General features: G+C 35.6%; 1 protein-coding gene across 3 annotated transcripts in view; it reads right to left on the bottom strand.

The window, feature by feature from the left end:
* Positions 1 to 18074, bottom strand: part of LOC131036088 (uncharacterized) — a 232576-nt gene extending 214502 nt beyond the window's left edge. For 2 of the 3 annotated variants that reach the window (XM_057967893.2, XM_057967895.2), the window contains exons 1-3: positions 17873 to 18074; positions 15376 to 15676; positions 15107 to 15201 (exon numbers count right to left, since the gene is read on the bottom strand). In XM_057967893.2, coding sequence (XP_057823876.2) covers positions 15107 to 15201; positions 15376 to 15535 — 255 coding nt within the window. In that variant the 5' untranslated portion in view covers positions 15536 to 15676; positions 17873 to 18074. Of the gene's footprint in view, positions 1 to 15106; positions 15202 to 15375; positions 15677 to 17592; positions 17671 to 17872 lie in introns of all 3 variants that reach the window. The other variant, XM_057967894.2, reaches the window with a different exon arrangement.
* Between the last annotated feature and the right edge of the window lie 6660 nt (positions 18075 to 24734).

Genomic DNA, 24734 nt, shown 5'->3' with positions numbered 1-24734 from the left:
CATTGACAGATCGATCTTTTGGTGCAACAGCAACCCTAGCTTGTAACAGACATAAACGGGAAGTTTCTAAATACTAACTAAATGACCAAGATGACCATTATATCAATATTACAATATTATTTTAATAAGCTCACAGTTTAGTAGACTGTAGATCATTACCTGGAAACAAGAACCAAAGACAAGCCTCACGAGCAATCCCATATGCCTAGAGCATCATATCATACACCAAATTTATAGAGAAAAGAACCACACATTGTCCATTATCTACAACTATGAGTATGAAGTTCTTCAAGGTGCACTTAATCCAGATCCATAAGTATCCGGGGAGGTACAATATAAATTGTTTGAACTTTAATGTATTATAAGCTAAATCATTATAACAATTGCAGTACTACAAGAAAATGCCTCAATTGCAAATCAATGAAAAAACAAAATATTAAATAATGTGATCTATATTAGCTCTATAAGTCAGAAGAGTAGATAATGTCAGAGCTTTCTCTACATGCCCCATAGAATATTGTAGATTTCTTGTACTTTGTCATCACAACATGCCTCAAGGGTTATGAGTGAATCCCTGAATAGGTTGCATATGTGATGACATACTGCATAGTGGTATTGTTAAGACTTGGGTGATATTCACCTACAGAGAGTCCTTGTAACAAGAGTTTGTCTACATACTTAGTTGCAGAGATATGCAGTGAAGTTACTAACATTGCCGTACAGATCCTTTGATCATCTTTCTGCATTTAGCAGATGGAGATGGCATGCAAATAGGTTACCTCTATGAGGCCACAGCTAGGGCCAACAAGGCCTTTGCATTACTATGGCATAAACAAAAGAAAAGATGAGATCGTTTGATACATCATTGATCACACATGGACAAACCAACTCCACCAACCAATACATGCTTTGGTCTACTACCTAAAGCCAAACTTCTACTTCTCTAATACATATGGGGCTAATGAAAAGGCCAAGGATATCGTAAATGAAGATTTTTTGAAAAAGAAGTAAGTTTTTTGGATTTTTCCTACATATTTGTTTTACTAATGAACTCTCTTGTTTTGTTTTGAATTTCCTGTTTCGATTTCATTCTTCTATTAATCTTTAGCATATACTTAAAAAATTTAACTATGTTAGGTTCTATATTTTTTCATTGGTTTCAAATGTGTTCTTTACCAAACTTGTTGCCATATGGTTACAATGGCAATCAGTTCTAGCTCCATGGGCCAACCCTCTTCAAAACAGACAAATTATCCCCTTTGAAAATATGTTGAAATGGTATAGCAGATTCCAAGTGGTGGGGGTTATATTTGGATTCGCAATGGCTATGCTATTAGGTATTTAAGCTCATACATCAGGTGAAAGCCCATTTATGTGGCATTCTTGAACAAGGTGTCAGAATTTGCCTAGGAAAGAGTAGTACCCATTCCATGTGAGCAAGTCATCACATATATTAGCGACTAGGAGAAAGCAAATGAAGCAGCAAGTCGTAGATCAAAACCAGGTCCCCGCCTCTCCCATCTAATCCTAAATTTATGGTAGAAAGCCTCCCATTTTCTGCCATACCTAGAAACAACCCACAGCCATTACACATAAGAGGTTAAAGGGACTCGGGACGATTGGAAATGTCATTTCACAATGGGTCTTGAGAGATTGTCGACTAACAGATTGTAAAATGTATCTATACAAATGGATTGGATTTCAATGTTCTTTGCTCACCAAATTGGCAACAAAGAATGAAAACAATTGAAAGGGCTCCAAAGGGGCACAAAAGCTCAAATTTTGAGAAAGTACATAGCACCTAATTGAAAAAGGAGGTGAAGTTTGTAGAGGAATGATTCATTGAAGCCCATAAGGAATTCATGGACCAATACAAGGGTGTTCATCATTTCCAATGGACATATGGATGCAAAAAGTTGGTCATTGATAAATGTTATTGCAGTGTCCCCTACAAAGGTTATGTTTTTTAGATTAGTGGATTGTATGGAAAGGTGAGGTGAATGATGGTGCATTTATCAATAACATCCTCATGTCGAGCATTGAGGAAATGGAGCCTCAATTCAAGCCATAACGGACACCACCAAAAATTGTCCAGCAAATGGTTTATCGGTCGAGAAACATTCTTCACACATCTTTTGAACACCTTGTGTCATCCACTCCTAACCTTATGCTACAGATAATTGGTACAAAAATCGATTGGATCAAACATGTGTATGCCTAGGCCAAAGAGATCAAAATGTTCATCACCAATCACCACATGTCACAAGGCATATTCATATCCTTCATGAAATTGGAGCTGTTGAAGGTAACTGAAACATTAAGATGTATTTTAATATTTAAGTTTCACTTTAGTTTTAAAAAAAATTACCTTCGTTTTCTTCTTTATTTTTTATTTTTCTATTTAATTTGCATATCTATTGTTGAAACCCATTTTGCCTCCAACATAATCATCTTGAGACAACTTATAAAGGTTCAGGAGGAACTTTCTAACATGGGCATAGGCCAAAATTGGTCTACAGAGAAAATCCATCACTAAGGATTCTGGATATTAAGTGTAAGATCTTCGATGACATTGGTACTGTCCCCTTAATGAAATGGGATTTAATAATTAATAATAATAAATTAAAATATTAAAAATATATAATATAATTAAAATTTAATTAAGTTGAATGGTCAAAAGGCATGAAATAAAGGAGAGATCATTCTATGAGAAGACGACGTGAAAGAAGCAATCAATCAATTTGGAAATAAATGATTATTCTCAAAAAACAGCAATGAAGGGTGGTGACTCATTTCCTGGAGAGTGGTGACTCCTGCAAGAAAAGGATATAAAGGGAAAAACATTTCATTAAGGTAATCATTGAATAAATCATCAATTCATAAAGGAAACAAGCATTCAATCAATCAATTGGGAATGGAAATTGTGTGACTTTCCAAGTAAATTAAATTATGTTTTCAAGAGTAGCAATGGTGTGAGAAAGGGTGTGACTCTTCCATAAAGAAGAGATATATATGGAGATCATTCCATGACATCATTGAAGCATCAATTCATTCAAACATCATTCAAGTATCCATTTACCAATCCATCAAGAAATATCAATCAGCAAAGAGAAATCAAGCTATCAGCAATAATCTAGCAAATACATCAAGCAGTCAGTTTTGTATTTGAGGAAGTGTCTGCAACTAAGGACGAAATCCCTTCCACATTCACAAGAGGATAAGTACAAAAACTATTATTGCTCTTACTAAGTTTGAACGAAAACCCAAATCTTGATCAAGGAGGGCGAAAACCCTCCAAGGTTGACTAAGAGTTTTAAGGTCAAAAACCCTTGAATGCTCTTGGCAAGTTAGGATGAAAACCCTTGATATTGCCATTGTTGAGTTAGGGATTGTTGTGTTGCAAACAAACACGCCCCATTGCAAAAGGGGACCCCCCTCTTTTTTTGCTTGTTAGCTTAGTCATTTGCTTGGTTTTGTGTAGCTTGGTAGTAGTTTTAATCTCCAACTCCTAGGAAGGTAGTGATGTCTGGTCCATCCGGAGTGAATGCATGAGTCAACCCATGAAGTAAGTGTGGATTTCTTCCTTGGTTAGGCTATTGTTCAAATCTAGAATAGGTGAGTTAAGTCAAGAATTCCTAGCCTGAGATGTAGAGTGACGAAATTTTCCAAGGATTTATTCTCAAGGACAAAAATCCATGTTTGAGGTGGCAAGGGAAATCCACCTCTAGGTCAGGGTTTCCCTTCAATCCTTACACAAGTTGAGTTTCCCCTTCCAAAATCCAGAATTGAGATAATGATTAATTGGAAATCCATGTTTGATGAAGTTGAAATGTGGAAATCTTTGTCTAAATTGCAAGATCCAAGACAACCTTCAAGGGATGAGAAATGGGGTGAGATCATGGGAATTCAATTGATAGTGCATGCAGTTGAATATTGTGAGAGAAAAAATTGTCAAGAAAGGAATTGAATTTGAAAGTTGTGAAAGGAAATATAGTTGGCATAAAATGCATATTGTTATGTTTGATAATTTTGGTTACCTGACAATGTATTAATTAATTGTATTAAGTGGGTTGTCGAGAGTGTAGTTATGTGTCGGTTGGTTGACGGTTGTGTACCTCTCGGCAACCGTTGAGTCCTTTAAATATGTCATGTACCGCCAAGGAAGTGGTACAGTATAGTCGGATCTATTGTAATCCTTGGCCGACCATCTCTAGTTTTCTTCTTTGTAATAATTGCATGTGTGAATAAGGATATATTTTATTGTCGTGTCTGGTATGCATTGTCATGTACATTATTATTTTTTGTATTTAATTTACCAGTTGTAGCGGTAAACATTTTGGCGTCATTGCCTTAAAAGAAATTGGGTCAGCCTTGAGTGATTTGTGCCTGTAAACCCCATTAAAGGTGAGAAGAGGCCATAGGGTGGTCAAGACCAAGCAATTAGGTGATCCCCCGACCCTCGGTCGAAGGGAACACAGAGACAAGTCGGAGCCTGGAAGTACTCAGAGTGTTGGGACACTGGAGTTAGACGTGTAGAGGACATGCGCGTGGCTGAGAGTGTAAGGAAAGCACCAAAACGTAGCGGTCAGAACAGTCCACCCAAGTCCGGCACACCAGGAAGTCCTCGGAGGGTTGGGGATGCTGAAGGTGGATGTGTAGAGGACGCCTACGTAGCCAAGAGTGCAGGGAAAGCACCAGAAAGTAGCGGTTGAAACAGTCCACCTAAGTCCGGCACACAAGGCGAATACACATGATACCTTCCGAGTGAAAACAATATAGAACACCCAGGAGAAGCAAAAACTCCCCAAGTTCATAGGGGATGGATCAGAGGACCCCGTACAGCATTGTAAGACATGTGAAACATTATGGGAGGCGAGTGGCCAAGATGACAAGGACTACTGGCTAAAGGCATTTCCCACCACCATTCGGGGGATCGCCATTGACTGGTACACGGACCTCGACACCCAACACAAGACGAGATGGAGTGATCTGAAGAAGGCGTTCCAAGAGGAATTCAATCTCCTAAGGGATGACAACAAGATCGTGGCTGAAATCTATAATACCAAGCAAGGGAAAAATGAGAGTGTACACGCTTACAACCGTAGGCTCAAAGAACTGTTGAATAAGATGGAGAACCAGCCAGCCGATGGGTTGAAGAAGAGGTGGTTCATGGAGGGATTGATACCCTCATTGCGCAAGAAGATGAAAGTAGTGCCTCCATCCTCGTACGCCGATGCTTACAATCAGGCAATGGACATCGAGAGTGAAAACAAAACCTCCTCCCGAGAGAAGAGGAAGACCGATGATGATGAGAGCACCGAAGGTAGCAGTGACAAAGAATCCAAAACCATACGAGCCCTTCGATGGGATATGTTGAGAATGATGAAAGAATTGAAGGCTGAGAAAGGAACCAGCAAAGAAGGTAATGAACTATGGTGTATTAAGTGCAAAAGTGAGGAGGGGCACACGAAAAGCAATTGTCCTAGAAATATGTTTTGTGAGATTTGCCAAATGCTGGGGCATTCAATCAAGGAGTGCCCATGCAATTTGAAGATGAGAATTACACAAGTACTCTTCACACAGGGAGAGTCCAGCCCATCAAAACCTCAAAATGTATCACCTAGCGGCAATGGAAATCAACGAGAGCAAAACCAAATACAGTACAACTCCAGAGGGCATCCTATCATACAGTGCCGACAATGTAGTGAATGGGGACACTTTGCGAGAGACTACTAGAACAAGAAAGACAACGCACAATTATTGTGCAAATGGTGTGGACCAGGTGACCATGAAGACACCAATTGCCCGATGCAAAAGGGTATTAATATGCTGGACGTGGAGGAACAAGAGGACGCAATTTTGGCAATCACGAGAGCACAGACAAAGAAGGCGATGTATCCAAACTCTGGTACGGAAAAGGAACAAGCCAAAGTAAAACAAGTGTTGGCGAAGGAACAAGTAACTTCCAATGGAATTGCACGTACGTCATTGTGGGAGTCAGAGAAGAACATAGTCCGACAGGTGCTACAAACAACCGTACCCATCAAGGTGGCAAACCTTCTTCAAACTATGCCGCAACTAAGAATGGCAATTGCCAACACAGTTAGTGATGATACAGTCATCCAGAAACAATGTAAGCCACACGAGGAGGAACTGACGGGAAAACCACCACCCGAAGGGAACGAGTCCAGTGATCCAATGTTGCTCACAGTGAGCATCAGGAGGAAGTCGGCAGTCGTCGAGATGGAAATAATGGGGATGAAGTTGACAAACAACATTGTTGATGGAGGCTCGGGAGTAAACTTACTACCAGAAGACACGTGGAAATGTCTAGGGAAGTCGACGCTTTGGCCGCCAGCCTTCCACTTGGTAGGTGCCGACCAACATGGCATCCAATTGTTGGGAACATTGATGGCACAAAAAGTAATGATTGGGACACAACAATTTTCTTGGACTTTGTAGTCATCTGGTTACAAAAGAAGGCATACAATGCACTCCTCGAGAGGGGATGGTTAATTACTGCCAAGGCGAATCATAACTGGAAGCGAAACACACTCTCAATCAAGAGTGATGGGAGGAAGCACGTTATTGACTTGAGGAACCAGGCGGTGAGTGAAGAATTGGCACCCTTTGACTCTGAGTTTGAGGGTGGAGAGTTAGGTATGGACGAAGGGAGTAAAGGCATGGAACCCAATGATGAAGGGGTGCTTGAACTGGAAGATTGCTCTAAAGATGAGACGAGTTCCCTGAATGGACTATTCCACTGGCAGATGGAAGACTATGAGGTATTTTCGCCAACATGTAATTTCCTTGAAGCGAAACCAATGAAAGCGTGTAAAGTTAAGGACAATACATCTGACAATATGATGATGGAAAATGGAAGTAAAAGGAAAAGGGAATCAAATCAAATAAAAATATTTAGACAGCAAAATATGGAGTTGGCCAATGAGAAAATATTTAATAATGGAGGTATTAAACCAGTACAAAAGGAGCAAGGTGTTGGCAGAAGGTTGTCGTACGAATCCGTATGGTGAGAGGTGATTGCAAGAAAGACAAATTCACCATACAAACCCGTACGAAAAGAGGACAGTGGCAAAGGCGAGTTACTATACGGAAAGCAGGGCATATGGAACTTAGAATCGTCGTACGAATCCATACGGAATCATTAGCTTGGCAAGGCAGCATTGTTAGGAATTCGTAGGAAACCGTACATGAAGAGCATCAAAAACATGCAAATTCGGTAGTACGTAAGGACAAGCCTAGGCCATACGAGGCATCCATCGAACCATACAGGCACATAGGTGTGCAGGTTGTACATGTCATGTTTCAGCCCGTACGCAATGTGTATCAAGCCGTACGTGGTTAGGCCATACAAGAAGGACAGGAAAAAGCAGGTGGTGGGACTGAAATCTAGATTTTTTGGCTTCATCGACGATATTTTTGGCTTCTTAAAAAATCACGAAAAAATCATGTGCGTCGTGGAGTTTCGTGTGGTATTGAAGGTTGTAATTTGGTGTTGGCGACGGGGGTGCTGCCCCTCAACCCCGCCCTGTACCGCGACAGGGAGCGCGCCCTGGGCGCTGCCCCAAGACCCCACGAGGGCGCTGCCCCTTGACCCCGTTTGGGTCATTGGCCCCAAACCCCCTTTTGATTTGGCAAGTACACTACATGTTGGGATTGTCAAGTACAAGTATTTGTCTACACTCTTGTCATTAGTCTTTCCAAATATTACTTGCTGTTTACTTGTCATCTGGAAGACGACTTTTTATTTTAAGGGGGATAATGTAGTTGGCATAAAATACGTATTGTTATGTTTGATAATTTTGGTTACCCGACAATGTATTAATTAATTGTGTTAAGTGGGTTGTCACTCTCGGGTAGTTATGTGTCAGTTGGTTAACAGTTGTGTACCTCTCAACAACCATCGGGTCCTTTAAATATGTCATGTACCACCAAAAAGTGGTACAATATAGTCGGATCTATTGTAATCCTTGGTCGACCATCTCTGGTCTTCTTCTCTGTAGTAATTGCATGTGCGAATAAGGATATACTTTACTGTTGTCTGGTATGCATTGTCATGTACATTATTATTTTCTGTATTTAATTTACCAGTTGTAGCCGTAAACAGGAAAATTGCTCAATTGAAAGATGAAATTTCAAGGGAAAAATAAGGGAAATTCCAAGGAAAATCATGGAAAAATCAAGAATTGTGAAAGAAAATGAGGGTAAGATAGAGAGAAAATGGTGGAAAATCCTTCTCCAACATGAGAAGTTAGCAATTCCACTTCCAAGTTGTGGAATACAAGAAATTTCTTTTCCATTGCATGGAAATGCAACAAAATCTACTTCCTAGTCGAATTAGCACTCAAGGAATTTCCTTTTAACACTTGGAAATATTGCAAGATTCCTTGTCATAAGTGAATTGGCGACCAAGATTTCCGAGGTAAAGGTTAAGAGTTGATAATTAGGAAGTACTAGAGTAGAATAGATTAGAGTAGGAGGAGCAGAAATTGTTGCCAAGACTATGTTCAAATTAATACATAAGTTTCATTGAAGATATGGTGGATCTTTGTGTCTTGTTTCTATATTTTGCATGGTTTCTTTCTGCTTCTCAAATTTAGTTGAAGTTCATTGGTTATGATGGTGATATGTGAAGATATTTGATGAATTCCTTGTTTCATACCATTGGTGATTTGTTGATTGCAAGTTGCTTTGCATGGTTAGTCTGAACATCATAATTTGTAATAGTTTGATTGTGCATGTTTCATTTGGATTGCATCGAAAGGGTATTTGAATGAATGTTTGCAATATGAAAATCTTTCACTACCTTAGAAGCTTGCACTCTTTCTATGGCATTGTGAGCTATCCATAAGGAATTTGTCTATCTAAAGCATTATCCATTATCATCATTGTCCTTGGATCTTAGATTAGATTTCCTATCCCTTTATCCCTTTTGATCTTTCTTTGTTTGAGGAGTTAAGTTAGTTTCCAGTTCCAGCAAAGCGTAAGTCCCTTTGTGATACAAGCAAATCACATCATTTCACTTAGACTATCCAAGTGCATGTCAAGCCTGACTAAAGAAACCTTGAGGTTGCCTTATTTGATCACATTGTTTAGCATTTGAGGTTTCCTTGTTCAAGAGAGGATAGAATACTTAGTATTTTATTCTATGTTCGAGGTGTCATAAAAAACACATCAACAAGTACGAAAACCTCTAATTCAGCAGATTTGTACATATTCACAAAGAATCCACGATATGATTGATTTTGAGAATCATGCTAAGATTTTTGTTTTGAATATTATCATGAATTATTAATCTTTGACAAAGCTATTATCATTTTGAGTAAATATTATTGTTTAAAGGCAACAATCAGGAATATCCCAAAAAGGGACATTACGACATTTGGTGGAATCGCATTGAATATCTCCTTAATTTCATCAAGCCCATTTGAGTATTAACCCATTTTATTGACATGGATAAGCCTTGTTTGGAAGAGATATGTGATAGGATTGTGATGCACCCTTGTTGAAATAGGATTTATTCATAAATAATAATAATAAACTAAATATAAAAGAATAAAAATAAAATTTAATATAATTAAAATTTAGTTAAGTTTAATGAATAGTCAAAAGACATGAAATAAAAAGTTGTGACTCCCTCAAACATGAGATATAAAAGGGAGAGAAGAGAACTTCATTTTGGGAAAAAAGGGGAAAAGGGAGAAAGAAGGGAGCAAAGGAATTAAGGAAGCATTAATGGGAAGAAGATAAGGAAGTGACTCTTTCAAAGGGGCAGCAATGATGAAAGGTTGTGACCCTTTCGAAGGGTGGTAATTGTGAAAGGTTGTAACCATTATGAAGAGGTGTGACACTCCCCCACATTGGAGGATGTAAAGGGGATAAGTTTTCATTTGAGATAAAAAAAAATGGGGAGATCAATTTGGGGAATAATAAATTATTCTCAAAGGCAACATGAAAAGTGGTGACTCAATTCTTATGAAAGGTGGTGACCCTTCCACCAATAAAGTATAAAGGAGAATTCATTCCAAGCATTCAAGAGGACTTATCAATCAATGGGGGAAATCAATACGATTAACATCAATTCTCCAAAGAAAGCAAAGAATCTTCAACAATCAAATACAGTTCGAACCATTCAGTAATAGCACTCACCCAAGAGAGCAGCATTCAGCTTTCAAAGAGGGAAACAACATCGAATTGAATCTCTCCAAATTACAACAGCAGATTGAAAATACAAAACCTGCACTAATTCTACATGTGTTGTGGGCAAGATTTAGTGTCCTCCCAAAAGGGGACATTACAAGGATCAACTCAATGATTGAAAAGATGAGGACCACAATAAATAGGAAAAAGTAAGATCTTGAAGAAACAGTTGCATAAAATTATTAAAGAGAGACTGAATAGTAGATTGTGAGGGGAAGGTGAGGTGAAGGATTATGAGGGGGAATGAGGTGAAGGATGACGCATTTATTGCTAACATCCTCATGACAGCCATTGAAGTGGGGCCTCAAAACATTGTTCAAGTCATAATGGACAATGCCAAAAATTATAAAGCAACTAATTTATTGCTTGAACATCATTCGCGCAACTTTTGAGCACTTTTTGTTGTCCACTCCCTTAACCTTATGTTACAAAAAATTGGTACAAAATTTTACTAGATCAAATAGGTGTATGTCAAGGCCAAAGAGATCCAAAAGTTCATCATCAACCACCACATGTCGAAAGGCATTGTCTAATCAATATTTAAACTAGAGCTATTGAAGGTATGTGAAACATTGAAGTTTATTTTAATATTTATGTTTCACTTTAACAATGGATTGCGAGAGAGAGGTCAGATAATAGATGGTGAATTTATTGCTAGCCTCCTCATGGCAGCTAGTGAGGAAGTGGGACCTCAAAACATTATTCAAGTCATAATGTGCAATGCAAAAAATCATAGTGCAATTGGTTTATTGGTTGAGAAGTGTTATTCACACATCTTCTGGACAAGTGTATGTCGAGGACAAAGAGATCCAAATGTTTGTCACCAACCACCACATGTTACAGGGCATATTCAAATCATTCTTGATATTGGAGCTGTTGAAAGTAAGTGAAACATTAAGATTTATTTTAATATTCATGTTTCACTTTAGTAAAAAAAAAACTAATATTATGTTATCTTCTTTGTTTTTAGTTTTGTTTTTTTACTTTCCATAATCTCCAACAAGCAAAAACTGGTTCATTTGGAGGCAATCCAACATTGAGGGACACATATATTAAGCATAGAATCCTAGATAATATTTGGTGGAATCATGTCAAATATCTCCTTAATTTCACTAAGACCGTTTTGAGTATAATCCATTTTACTAACATGGATAGTTTCTCAATAATTGGGAAGATGAAGACCATCATAAATGTAAAAAAGCAAAACCTTGAAGAAACTTTCTTCCAACAAATGCATAAAATTAGTGAAGAAATATGGAACACAATGACCACAATACTACATCTTGTTTTTGCATTGAGTCCAAAATCCTATAGTGCTTAGTTCTTTTCTATGATAATGAGAATTGCCCCATATAGAGATTTGAAATTACCAAAGGGTACAAAGCAACATTTTGTAAACTCCTCCCTAATCCCAATTTGTAAGATGTAGTTAGGAATGAGTTCATTGATTTTGTACAATCTAATAATAAAAATTTTGAGAAACTCTTTGTGAGAAGTTCAAGAAATATGCTCATTGATGGTGTTACTTTCATGGCCAACAATTCCAACATCTACAATCTCTTATGATCAAAATTTTATCACAAGTTTATATATTTTATTATATTTACCTTTGAAGTCTCATTTTAAAAAAAATAATAATTTTATAATTCTAACTCTCTAACATTGTCTTAATTGATTGCTAGTTTATCTACATCTAAGAGGAATTGGAGCACAAACTCCTCCATCCACTCAATAAAGTGCAAGTGACTACACTCAAGAAAGGTAGAGGACTTAGAATACATGCATTCCAACTTGTGCCTTCTTTTCCACAAACAAACTAGCTAGAAGGAAGTGGACACAAGCAAATGAAATATGGAGAACAATATTGACTTGGATACTTCCACTCCCCAAATTGTTCCACTTGATGTTTAGGACAATGTGGCTCGCAAGCATGCAAGGGTCAATGGCACTACTTGTGGTTCTTCTAATATACAAGTACCTACATCTAATATTATTTTTAATTTTAATATATATCATGACATTCAAGTTTGACTAATTACAAGTGTAGAATTCTTAATTTCTATGGTGGTTTTGTTTATCATATGATGCTGTGTGGTATTGTAAACTTAATTACTGCTACAAATAAGTGCATATTTCTGATTTTTATAAGTTTTGTATGGACAAACCCAATCCCATAAAAAGAATTTGACCAAATCTAAAAAACCGAACATTCAACCCCATTATCCAAACCAGTTGCAAGATCAGTAACATACTCTAAATGCATTAATTTCTAAAAAATTTTGGAGTAAATTTTCTTTCAACCATGTTTTACCGAGTCCCAAGTCTGAGTCAAATTTTTGAGCTGCCAAGTCTGTATATTCAAACTATGTACAAACCTGTCCCAAAATCCTGCCTTTTAATACACAAATTCTTGATTAAAATAACATCCACCACTGCCAAATAATTTAAGCATTCACATGCATTCTTATGCAAAAACCTTCATACTTTCACAACCAATTTTCTACCCCTATCAATTCTTTGAATCTCATTTCATGACAGCCATTTCAGTATTGACAACACTTTAGAGTCAGACTATAATCCCAACGTATCTAGTCTACTAAAAAAGTTTGAATCAACATTTTACTTAACAACTTTTCCTCTCTGGTAACAACATTGGCAACATCGAATTTTTCCCTATATCACCTACTAAACCACTCTTTAGGCTGCCTGTCCAATTCTTTATTCACCCAAGGACTCCATTTGTAAGCTACCGAATAAAGCATATACAATCCTGAAAGCAAAGCAATACAATTATATAGATCCTCTCTTCAGTGGCAATATCACTGGCAACTTTGCAAGAGTGATCTGTCAGATGTAACAACATTCTTTGTAGTTAATTTGGCATGAGCTAGTTGCCACCCATATCATAACTAGCCAAGCTTAGTCGTGGTCACATAATGAGTAAATTAATGTTGACAATCTTGGTTAGTGAGTCATTAATATATACTATTAATGTGTTGACAACTTTCTGATCTTAGTACTTAACATTTAGGTTGACTTTGAAATTGAATTAACATTTAAGTTGATTTTGAAATTGATAACATCTATCAAAATAGTCAAATGTAGTGGTGCAGAGTGAATTTAAAGAGTAGGAAATCTAAAATATCAATTCATGTCAACTGATTGTGATGTAGGGTAGCACATAAAGAACCATGAATGTTGAAAGATGTTGATTGCAAAGGATTGAAAGTTAAAACTTAAAAGTTGTTGAATTGTTTATAAAATACTTAGTATGATGCACAAAAGGCTATAGTAAAGGATTTGCTGTTATATTTCACTATATTGTCTTAGTGTAGAGGTAATAAAAGATTTAAATTGTTTTTCTAAAATCCCTCTGTTGCAAATTTTAGTTTTACATTAATACACTTGCAGTTTGAATTTTGTGATCAGTTGTTGTATAAAGATTTTACAAGATTTTGTGCTTCAGTTGTTGAATTGAAAGAACTTATAGGATCGTATGCCTTCAATGTGTGTGCTTTAGTTGTTGTTTTAATAATATTGACCTCTGGAAGACTAAAAAGATTATGATCCTCTAACATGTTATCCACAATTTCATACTTCAAAAGCAGTTCATCATTGGAATTATAAAAATTCTTGGGAGCTAAAACCAAACCAACACAATTCATTTCCAAATTCAAACATCACTTGTGCATGTTTGACCAGAAAATATACCGTCTCTAACACAAATAATGTTGCTGCCTTCACTGGTATTTCCAGCTATAGCACTTAATTTATCAGACTATCAAGCATGCTTCCCTTCTTACCTCTTTCAAATTATCATCTCTATAGTTATGGAGTGAAATTGCTTCTCCCTTGGAATTTCTGTTGTATTTCCTTTGTTTCCCTCTTGCAAGACCGTTATGACTTCCAATTAGTGTTTCACTTTACTCATTTCAATTTCAAGGTCAGGACACATGCCAATCTTTAATTTCAAGGTAGAACTACAAATACTGAATTTTTTTAATTGCAAAATCACCGGCTTTCAATGTGGTCACAATTCCCACCATCATTATGAAGAATTCTCATTTGATGACTCAAGAAAATACCTTCTATAATGCCTCATATTTTCTGCACTTGTAGGAGTTGACCTTCAGATGTCCTGTGCTATCTTTTATGACCCTTTAGGATATTTGCTTGCACCCAGTCTTCTGACCTTGAAGTTTTGCATCCTCATTTGCATGCATCAGTTTGCAGTTTATGTCATTTTTGCTTCCAACGTTTGTAGCTCTTGATGATCAAAAATTTTGGAGATTTACAATTCAAATATTGTAGGTAGTGGAAACTTTCTACCTACTATTGCTGCACCATAAATCTCCTAGCACTTTTACTTGCTTATAACACCCCCATAAGATTTCACATTTCTTCATGGAAGGAGCATTCTTTAAGGCATGGGTCACAGTAACTTGCAACTGAAGCTAATAACTTGAGGCAGCATATTAACTCTGTGCAAACTAAAGGTTATTGTAGGTATATAGAGACTATTTAGCCGAAGCTAATATCTGTTATTTATTTTTAAAAACGGTTCCACTCATATAATCTCTTTAATGAACAACAATACAATCTGTTGCACAAAAAAAACCAATGCATAGAGTATAACTGCAAACATATGAACACAAGAAAAGTTATAAAAATTTTAAGAAGAAAACATCTAGGAACGAAGATCACATTGCATCATTGGTATAGACTTACTCCAGATATGTGGGAATGGAATGACACCATTTGTGACATGACTAGACAGTCTCAATCAATTTTAGAATCAGAGAAGAACCCATAAAATGGATGTGCTGTAAGCAATGGAAAAAGACACTGGAATGGAAAATAAAATAAGAATAAATAAACTAAGTACCTGAACAGGTGGCTGGCAAATTTCGGAAGCATAAAACAACCGTAACTTAAACTTCTGCAATCTGTAAGGTTGATCACTTGCAGTACGTACTGGAACTGCAGACAAAATGAATCACAGAAAAAGAAAGTTTTCAAACCAATGGAAGCACTCATCAAATTCCACAAAGAGAAGCATATATTGTGTGTCATGCATGATGCCATGAGTCATTATAAAACAAAAACGGAGTGATCAGTTCAATAACAGAAAAAAGACAAGCAAAAAGGAGTTACCATCAATTTTATCACAGATACAGAATGGGTGCAAAATTTGAACTAAATTCAAATTGTTCTTTCGGAAGGCTTTTTCTGCTAAGGGTGTTGGAAGCACCATCACAACTGGTGTCATTGTCTCAAGCAACATTTGCGATAACAGTGACCCACCTGTGTCCATCTTCACTGAACAAATACCCTCCAACCACTCAATTTCAACTTATGTCATTCACGAATTTTAACAATCTGCTAAATTTTGATGGTTGCTGGTCCACCAACAGCTTAAATTTCAACTAATCAACATTATGCAAAAAAATTGCACCTGATTTATACAAAGAGAACACAATTAAGCTCAACCCGAAACATATATAAGCAAAAAATATCTTCCAGAGGTACCCCCTGTATCTAAAAATCATTCCATCCTGATAAAAAACAAATTTTGAAAGTACCAATAAATACAGCTTTTAGACTAAATAAAAATAAGATAAGCATAACAGAAGGCCTCGTACTATCATTAGCTTAAACAATACTTTACAGTAAACAAGACTCATATTTCTCTTACATGTGAAGTCATACTCTAAAATTCATTAGAGTTTGGGCATATTCAAAGCAATTATTGAGAATTTACAAATAACTACACAAAGTCCATGCGACCACATAAAGTTAAAACTTGCAGAGCATCCATAGATAAATTTCCAGAAAACCAACTCCTTGGCTAGCAAGCGAGGAGTTCACCCTAACTGAATTACTGAAAGGCAAAAACTACAATGCAGATGGGCAGCAGAGTAATGAAACAGCAATGGGATTTAAAATCACTGACAACATAACATAAATCACACATTATGTGACATGAAAAGCAGTTATCATAAGCAGCGGACAGTACCAAAAGTCAAGGGAGAATAATCCATAGGATGAACATTCCAAACTTGATCCCAAGAAGGTGCAGGGAGAAAGTAGGAATTATAGCAAACAAAGTTATGCAGTTATACGTTATTCAGAGCTCTGATACATGTCCTTGAACCATGCTTTGAAAGAGCTCGGTAAACAACAACATAGATAAGGATGAATCCCTTTTCTGCAATGCTACCAAAGGTACTCAAAATGTTGAGGCGCAGGCTGCAGGGATGATAATAAGAATCCCTAAGAACATTGGTTGAGTGCAAACACCATTGTTTTCGTGCTGCAGAGAGGATAATAAGAATACCCTAATAATATTGGTTGAGTGTGAACACCGTTGTTTAGTATTATACTGTTATACCTTGGTTCATGCATTTTCAGTCCAAATAAGCCAGCTTGGATACCTTTCCCTGAATTGAATTACTTAAGCGTGTAAGGGTTTTGACACTAGCGTCTTCCTCGCATGAATTAAATGCAAAACACTTCGTGACCATCAGATAGAATCAAAGTGCTGCACAAGGGTCCTTTCTGATAAACACTTATTTTACTTAAAAAATAAATCCCTATTTTAAACTCCTCTGTAGTTTCAATCTTTCAATTTCTAACCTAGTGACGCATGGAGGAGAGCTGCTTAAAAATCTTCAGCAGGTGCAGCTCAGTAAATTTAGGAGTCTTTGAACTAAATTGGTCCATGAGATGTGGAGATTCCAGCCTCCCTACAGACTTGAAAAGGCTCCATCTAAAATTCCCATTGAATATTTTAGTAAGAAATTCTAAGAAAAAATACCCCTTGTGCAGGTCAACACTTGGCAATTAAACCTATTGATGTCTTGGCCTCCTCCTGATCTCCAGTACTAGAATGCCACAGGGTTCCACGCAATCCCTCTAGCGTGTGGTGATTATTTATGCAATGTCAATAATTGTAACTGTTTACTCTATGATGAGATTCCATTCAAGTTTTCCAAACTAATACTCTCTGTCCCCCTGTCCTGCTACAAGCCTCCTCACTAGTTAATCCTAATTAATGAAATTCCGATTAGCACTAATTAGATATACATTTCACCCAATTAGGTGACTAACATACAATCCAAGTTTTATGGATTGGGAATTTCGCATTTCGCAAATCACTCACATCCTAAGATTTTATTCATTCTCCAAAATTAATCTCATTTCGTATGACCAGCAGGGCATATATAAAATTAGGGGTATTCCCCTCCGTACGACCCTGACCTAAATCGTCCAAACTATGCAACAGAAAACCCAGCATTTGAAAAGCGAAGCATGTCCTATACACAATGAATATACTGAATTCAAGAAAAGATATCAATTCATGTAACGCACCGCAGAAATAGTAAGCAATGCACTTGAGCAGAACGGGCAAAATCTTCAACATCATCAAATCCTATGTCGTACAACGCGCTTTAAGTAAAGAATTAACAAGATCAGCCAAAAAGGGTTCAACAAATTATAATTTGTCTCCAATTTTTTCCGATCTCATCTTCAGTTTTAGTGCTAATGATAAAGAGCAAAATTTTTAAGGTTCGAACTTAAGACTACATAATTTAGTTTAAAGAAAAATATATTTATCTTATGGGAAAAATAGCTCATTCATGTGAAGTACCCGATTGGACAGCAAAACCGCCCGTTCTCTTTAGCTTCAACACAGATCTGCTCTGTTAATTTTCTTCAATTTTATCTCCCTGTGTTTCTTCGTATTCAACCACGCATATACCTGTTGAATTTAGCTGACGGAAGTAACTTTAAGTCCCGTGAAGAGTAAATTGCAAATTTGGATATTAAGTGTGGCAATTGCTCAACTGGAATTTTTATTTTGGTTTTGGTTTTTTACTAAATTATTAGAGTACAGAATCCAATTGAATAGGCAGTGATTAATTGGATTTATTTTTTTAATTTGAGGAAAACTAGGTTGTTTATGTCAATAAAGCTTCATAATGTGTTTCTTCATTTATGAGGTCAAGATAGTATTAAGGGATATAGATTTTTTACTATTTATTTAGTCATAATAGAATTTAGAATATTCATCAATTAAATTGTAATAAGTTGATGTTTTATTTTAAAAAATTATAAATTGTAATTTTAAATTTTGATTTTTTTAATTTAGAAAGTGAATAATAAAGAAAGTGTTTGTAAAGAAAAATGAGGCTTTCTTAAAATTAATATAGATCAAGTAAATAAATAGTTAAACATAATTTAGATTAATCAATTATATTTGGGATTGATAATTTGAAAATAGCTAAGCATAATTTAGATTAATCAAATATATTTGGGATTGATAATTTGAAAATTTTACTTATTATTCTAGAAAATATAACTATAACAATTAGATTACTTAGTTATATGATCAAGTAATGAGTGTCTTTGAAAAAGATTATGATATCAAACTAGTGTATGTTTAAAATTTGTGTAAGTGAAATGTTTTGAAGTTGTTGGAAATGTGTTATATACTTTTCATGAAATAAATTTTTAAGTCCTTTTATAGGTTGTATGCTAGGTCCATGATATCATTAAACTACTTAAGCAATTATCTAGTGAAATGTCTATATATACTCACACATACATTAGTGTTGAGTAAAAATTTAAATTATGTTATTATATTCTAAACAAATAAATAATATGCAATAAGGAAGAAGATTGATATGTTGGGTGTTTTATCCAAAAGGGTTTTCTAGGTGAAGCCTTATTTTTTTAAGTTTGTTCTAGCTTATATATTTTGTTTATAATACTTTTCTTCTATAAGTTTATTGAGTTCTTTTCTCTTTATTTGGTGTCAAGGGTAGGTTTTAGTTTTGTTTGAAGAGTTGGAGTTTATGTGTCTTATGATAAATTGTGTCTTAAGTGGAAGTTGTGCTTTTGATTATATTTTGTCTAAAGAAGATTCATGGGAAGCACAAAGAGATTAACAATTTGGTAATATTGAGTAAGCTCAAGTTATAAGTTCTATTTGTTGATAAGATTAATGAGTTGTTGTATTAGGAGCAAAGCTTGCATATATGAAGGATGGGGATTGGGTAAAGAATGATAGGAAATTGAGGGGCCCATTCAAATTGTGTCTATTGGATTTGGTTTTATTGATTGTAGTCTCAAAAAATATTGTAGAGGAGTTATGGGATAATTTGGGGACAACATTATATCAAACAAAGTCTCTAATGAACATTGTTTTTTATTATAAACTTTATATTCACTAAGAATCAATGATGGTGACTCTATGAAAAATATATTAATACTTTCAATATTGTGATGAGTCAATTACTTTTTCTTGGTATTAGAAGGATGAAGAAGAAAAGTGTATCATTTTGCTATGCTCTTTACTTGACTCTTGGGATAATCTAGTTGTCATAATTACTAGTATTACTAAATAAAAAGTTGAAAATGTAGTAGAAACCTTATTATCAAAAAAAGTGAGGAAAAAACCCACTCATTAAGGACTATCAATCAAATGATATCTTATTTGTGAGAGGTCATTCCCAATAGAGAAATAAAAAGAAGTCGAGAAACAAGAAGTGAAAGTGTAGAGGTGAATCTATGACTCTAAATAAAACTCAAAGGAAGAGTTGGAATTGTGGTGAATGGGATATTTAGGGAGAGACTATGGGTCTAAAAAGGGTGAAATGAGTCAATCATTTGATGATGCCCATTTTCTAAAAATGAAAGAGACCTTCAGTAAAGACTTGAGGGATATATTCTTAGTTACTTTATGCTCACATGAATGTCATGATTCATGGATTATTAACTTGAGTGACTCTTTTCATACGATTACCCATAAGGAGTAGTTTATTGAATATGAAAAAATTAATGGAGGTGGAGTCTTCTTAGGAGACAACTTGGCAAATAAGATCATAGGTATTCTATATTCAAAATGAAATAATTATAACCCTTATAGGTATTCTACACATTCTAGGTTTGGCTAGAAACTTAATTTTGGTTAGCAAGATGAATGTTGCAAGTGTGCAAGTAGTATTTAATAGGAAAAGTTACAACACTATTCATGGAGCAATGGTGTTGACAAGAGGAGTTCATATAAGAATGGTGTTCAAGCTTGAGGCGAGTAATGTAACTTATGGGTGCAATAGTTTTACGACTCCTAAGGTTAGCAATATTATAGATCAAGCTCCTACACTTCCTAAAGACAAGAAATGGTGTGACATTAGCAAATGATACATACTAAAGAGAAATGCCTTTAAGAATTAAAAATAAAAGGTATGGCTAAGGTAATTTAAGATTACCTATTAAAATTTGATGTATGTGAGCATTATGTAACTAGTAAGCAAACTCAAGTGATTTTTTCTAGTAAGCTACAAGATTAGAAAGGATTTTGCATCTAGTATATGGGTATGTGTTTGAACCTGCCGAGGTTCCATCACTTGGAAAAGTTATGCATTGTGTTACTATAGATAAGGATGGCTTGAGAATAAACCTAAGTTTTCAAAGAATTCAAAGAGTTTAAGGCTTTTGTACAAAACTAGACAAAGAAGAAGATATTTAAGTTTTGAAAAAGATATCAGTGGTGGAGAGTATTATGAAAGTGCATTTGAGTAATTATGCATGCAATTTGGAATAGAAATGTAGAAGATAACTCCATATACATCACAATTGAATTAAGTTGTAGAAAGGTTCGATACACCTCTAATAAAGTTGGAAGTATGCTTACTGCGTGATTAAATAGGAATTTCTAGGCAAGAGAAATAATGACTACTCGCTACCTTATCAATGGGTCACCCACCTCAGCCTTGTTCAATAAAACTCCATAGGAAGCATGGACTAGTAAGAAACCCCATCTTAAAAAATAAGAATTTTTTTATTGTAATGCTTATATGTATATTCCAAAAGAGAGAAGGACTAAGTTAGACTATAAATCAACCAAGCATAAATTTATGGGATATACTACTAGTGTTAAAGGATATATATTGTGTAACTCAAAATTACAAAACATTATTTACAATCATAATGTAATCTTAAAATCATTTAAGAGGATTCTAAAATTAGAAGTACTTGACCAAAGGAAGGACCAAATTATGTTCATGTCAAATAAGAAGGGTGAGAATCTACGTATGAATTCAATGTACTTACAAAATTTCAATCAAAGACAATTGTGTGAGAAAGATTATGATGAATCAAAGGAGGATGAACTAGAAGATACATAACTAGAAACTTTAGCTCTCTGAAGATTAACTAGAGTGAGAAGAATACCAAAAAGTTATAAGCCTTAATTTTTTTATGCAGTTATTTTATTAGCTTTATTGATTAATGATGTGGACCCCGAGATTGTAAACAAGGCACTTTGCTCAAATAAAAATAAATCTTGGAAGAATTGTATTGAGGAAGAAATAGAGTCCTTGGATGAAAGCCTAACAAGGGACTTGATGGAATCACCTCATGACATAAAAACTGTTAGTAACAAATTGGTATTTAAGAATAAGTATAACATGGAGAAGTATAAATATCAATTGGTAGCAAAGAGATTCTCTCAAATGGAGGGATTTTTTTTTTTGTTATTTCCAAATTAACTTCAATCAAATACTTGTCGGCTATTGTAGTTGCTTTTGATCTTGAAATGGAGTAAATGGACATATGGGCAATATTTTCATATGATAAGCTCAAGTAAGAAATTTATATGGGGCAGCCAATATTTGTAGGTGATGGATAAGGAGGACTTGGAGTGTAGTATGAAATTTTTCCTTTATGGCTTGGTGCAATCACAAAGGATTTGGAATAAAAAAATCTAATAAACATGTTATAAAACTTGGGCTTCACCAAACTAAAGTTGATCTATATGTTTATTTTAAACAAGAAGGTGATAAGTTTTTATCGATGTGTTGCAAGTGGATGACATATTAATTGGTAATGTAAGACAGTTGGAAAGAGTCGAGATCTTATTAAATTAAGATTTAGATTTCTTTGTCATCCTCAATAGAGTACAAGCAAGAACTCGCATGTAAAACTAAATAAAAAGGAAAATAAACACACACATACACATGCATCTTAACAAGGATTTGCCTCCATTGTTATCCTGCCAAATCAAGATATTATTTTTGCATTAAGGGTGCTCTCAGAAGCACGTGCACAAGAAGCTATGGTGGACGGATGATTCAAAGACAAGATGCAAATGAAAGCTGTGAGAATCAATGAGAGAATGCATTAAAATGCAAGAAAAAGATTTTAGAATGCAAGTAGACAAAACAACATTACAACCTCTAGATTGCGAGAAAACGAGAGAGACTTAAATGAGAGGGGCAAATGCATTTATAGGTATCCTCATGAAGGAATTCCACCATGGGAGAAATGCGAGATTAGAGAAGGAGTTATGGTTGAATATTTATCCCACATTCTCCAAGTGAGTGTGATGGATGGAAGGTGGAAGGGATAAATAGGATGATCTGTGATATGGAAGCTAGGGATTTGTGAGAATGAATTCATGTAGAAAGAGTTTAGTTAGATTGAGTAAATGAAAGAGTTTTTAAATGAATTAAAAGATAAAATGATTTAATGAATCACATAGAAATGATTGGTAATGTAATGATATTAGTTTACTCACTATGATTACTCATTAGTTTTTAATCTGAGCTTTACTAATGCTAACCCTGACTTGTTTGTGAGATTTTTGGCAGCTTAACTCTTTTCTGCAGGACGATTGACGAAGATACACTTGTCAAAGACTTAATTCCAAACACATCATGACTACTAATGGATCTATTTTGTAGGTTCCCTAAAAGAATTCAATAAAACTTTGTGTATTCCTTAAAGTTTTTTTAGGCACACTTGATTTTGCTAAAAGAATGAACAATCATGTATTTTGTGTCTTTGATGATAGGCGAGTATGCTCTCACCTTTCTTAAGTGATCGGAAAGCTAGACTCATCTTTTACTTTCATTAGTGCATTTCTTTAGCAGGCCTACCCTCCCGAGGAGCTAATAACTCTTAAAGCCATTACGGTCGGTGTGAGGGGAACGACCTAAGTGGGAACGGCTAACGCCAAGTAATCCAACCCACTATAAAATAAATGTGATTTGATGAAAATCAAGTCAATGGCAGTGCTCGAGAATAGCTCTCCTTCGTACCTTCAAGTATAGCAAACCTTGGTTTTCAAGGCTGGGAGACCTCTTAATTGAGTATTATACCCCGATGCACCGAACGGATCCCTTACTAGTGCCGGTTAAATTAGAAGCTACCCGACTCACCTCTGAAAGGGTGATAATCTTTGTGCAAGAGAGATAGTAACTCTCCCAAGATATTTGTCATATCGTGCCCCCATTAGCATTTGGTGTCGGATAATACGATGTTGAGAATCCATTGCGTAAGACTCAACGGCCATATTCTAATTAGCTATTGGGTGTGTACCTAAGCTTGCAAGCAAAGGTTTTCTCTCCTCATCCAATTTCCTTAAGGTTAGCATACTTGGAGTCACTTATCACATAATGTGTTTGTTGTGTATTCATCCCTAAATTGAAGAATCAAACATCTAAAGTTGGAAAATATAAGCAAAACATCAGAATCCAGTGATCAAAATTCGACCAAACAAACACATTTTTCTTTGTCATGTCCTCTGTTGTACGAGTCATTTATCTTGTCGTATGGTTCAGAAAAGTTTGTCGTACGAGCTTGTTCTTTTGCACATAAAAATCTTAGTTTGTCGTTTGGTCTTATATCTCTTATCGTTTGGGGTTGTATAGTTTGTCGTACGAGTCTCTGTTTTTATCAGTTCAAAGCTACCACTTTGCATGACTTTTTCAGGTCTGACATTTTGCTTGATCAGTTTGCAGTAATCATAAACATATGTTATATGTTGCTTTGTGCTTGGATTGTTTCCTTGGTTCACTTGGTCAAGTTATCATTCGTCAAAATCAGACTTTAGAACATATACACCTTAATATTTTCAAGTGCTCACCCTCGACAAGTTCAAGATCTAAACACCTCAAAGTGCATTATCACCCTATTTGATAAACTGATCACTCAAACATAGTTTCTCATCAGGATCTATCATCCTTTATCATGAAACTGAAACGTTTGGTCAGGATAATCTTGTCCCACATCGTAGGATATATCGTTCCTACTGGACTTGGTTCTTATCAAATCACCATCATTGCACTCCAAAACCGAAGATCGAAAAACTTGCAAACCTTTAGACACTTGAACCATATTTTCGTGTCATATCGCGCTATCACATTTACCTTAACAATTGATCACTTATCAAAACAAACTTTTGGACAATCGAATCCTAGAAAAATAACAAACGTGTATACCCGTTCTAACTAGAGCTCAGAGATGAAGAATCGCAGAGACGAAAATCGAAACATTGGAAACCATTGAAGAGCATATAACCATGGAACATGAAGATGAAATACAAGTTGAAGGAGAAATAACAGAACAAAATATCAGAGACATCAAGAAAGATCCTCAATTTGACAAATTTATGCATAAATTATTGGAGGGAGAAAAAGAAAAATATTTCCTAATGTTAGCCAAGT

The sequence above is a fragment of the Cryptomeria japonica genome, chromosome 4, assembly GCF_030272615.1.
Source record: "Cryptomeria japonica chromosome 4, Sugi_1.0, whole genome shotgun sequence".
NCBI classification, from domain to species: domain Eukaryota; kingdom Viridiplantae; phylum Streptophyta; class Pinopsida; order Cupressales; family Cupressaceae; genus Cryptomeria; species Cryptomeria japonica.
The sequence above is the reverse complement of the archived record's forward strand: the minus strand, read 5'-3'. Positions and strand labels throughout refer to the sequence as shown.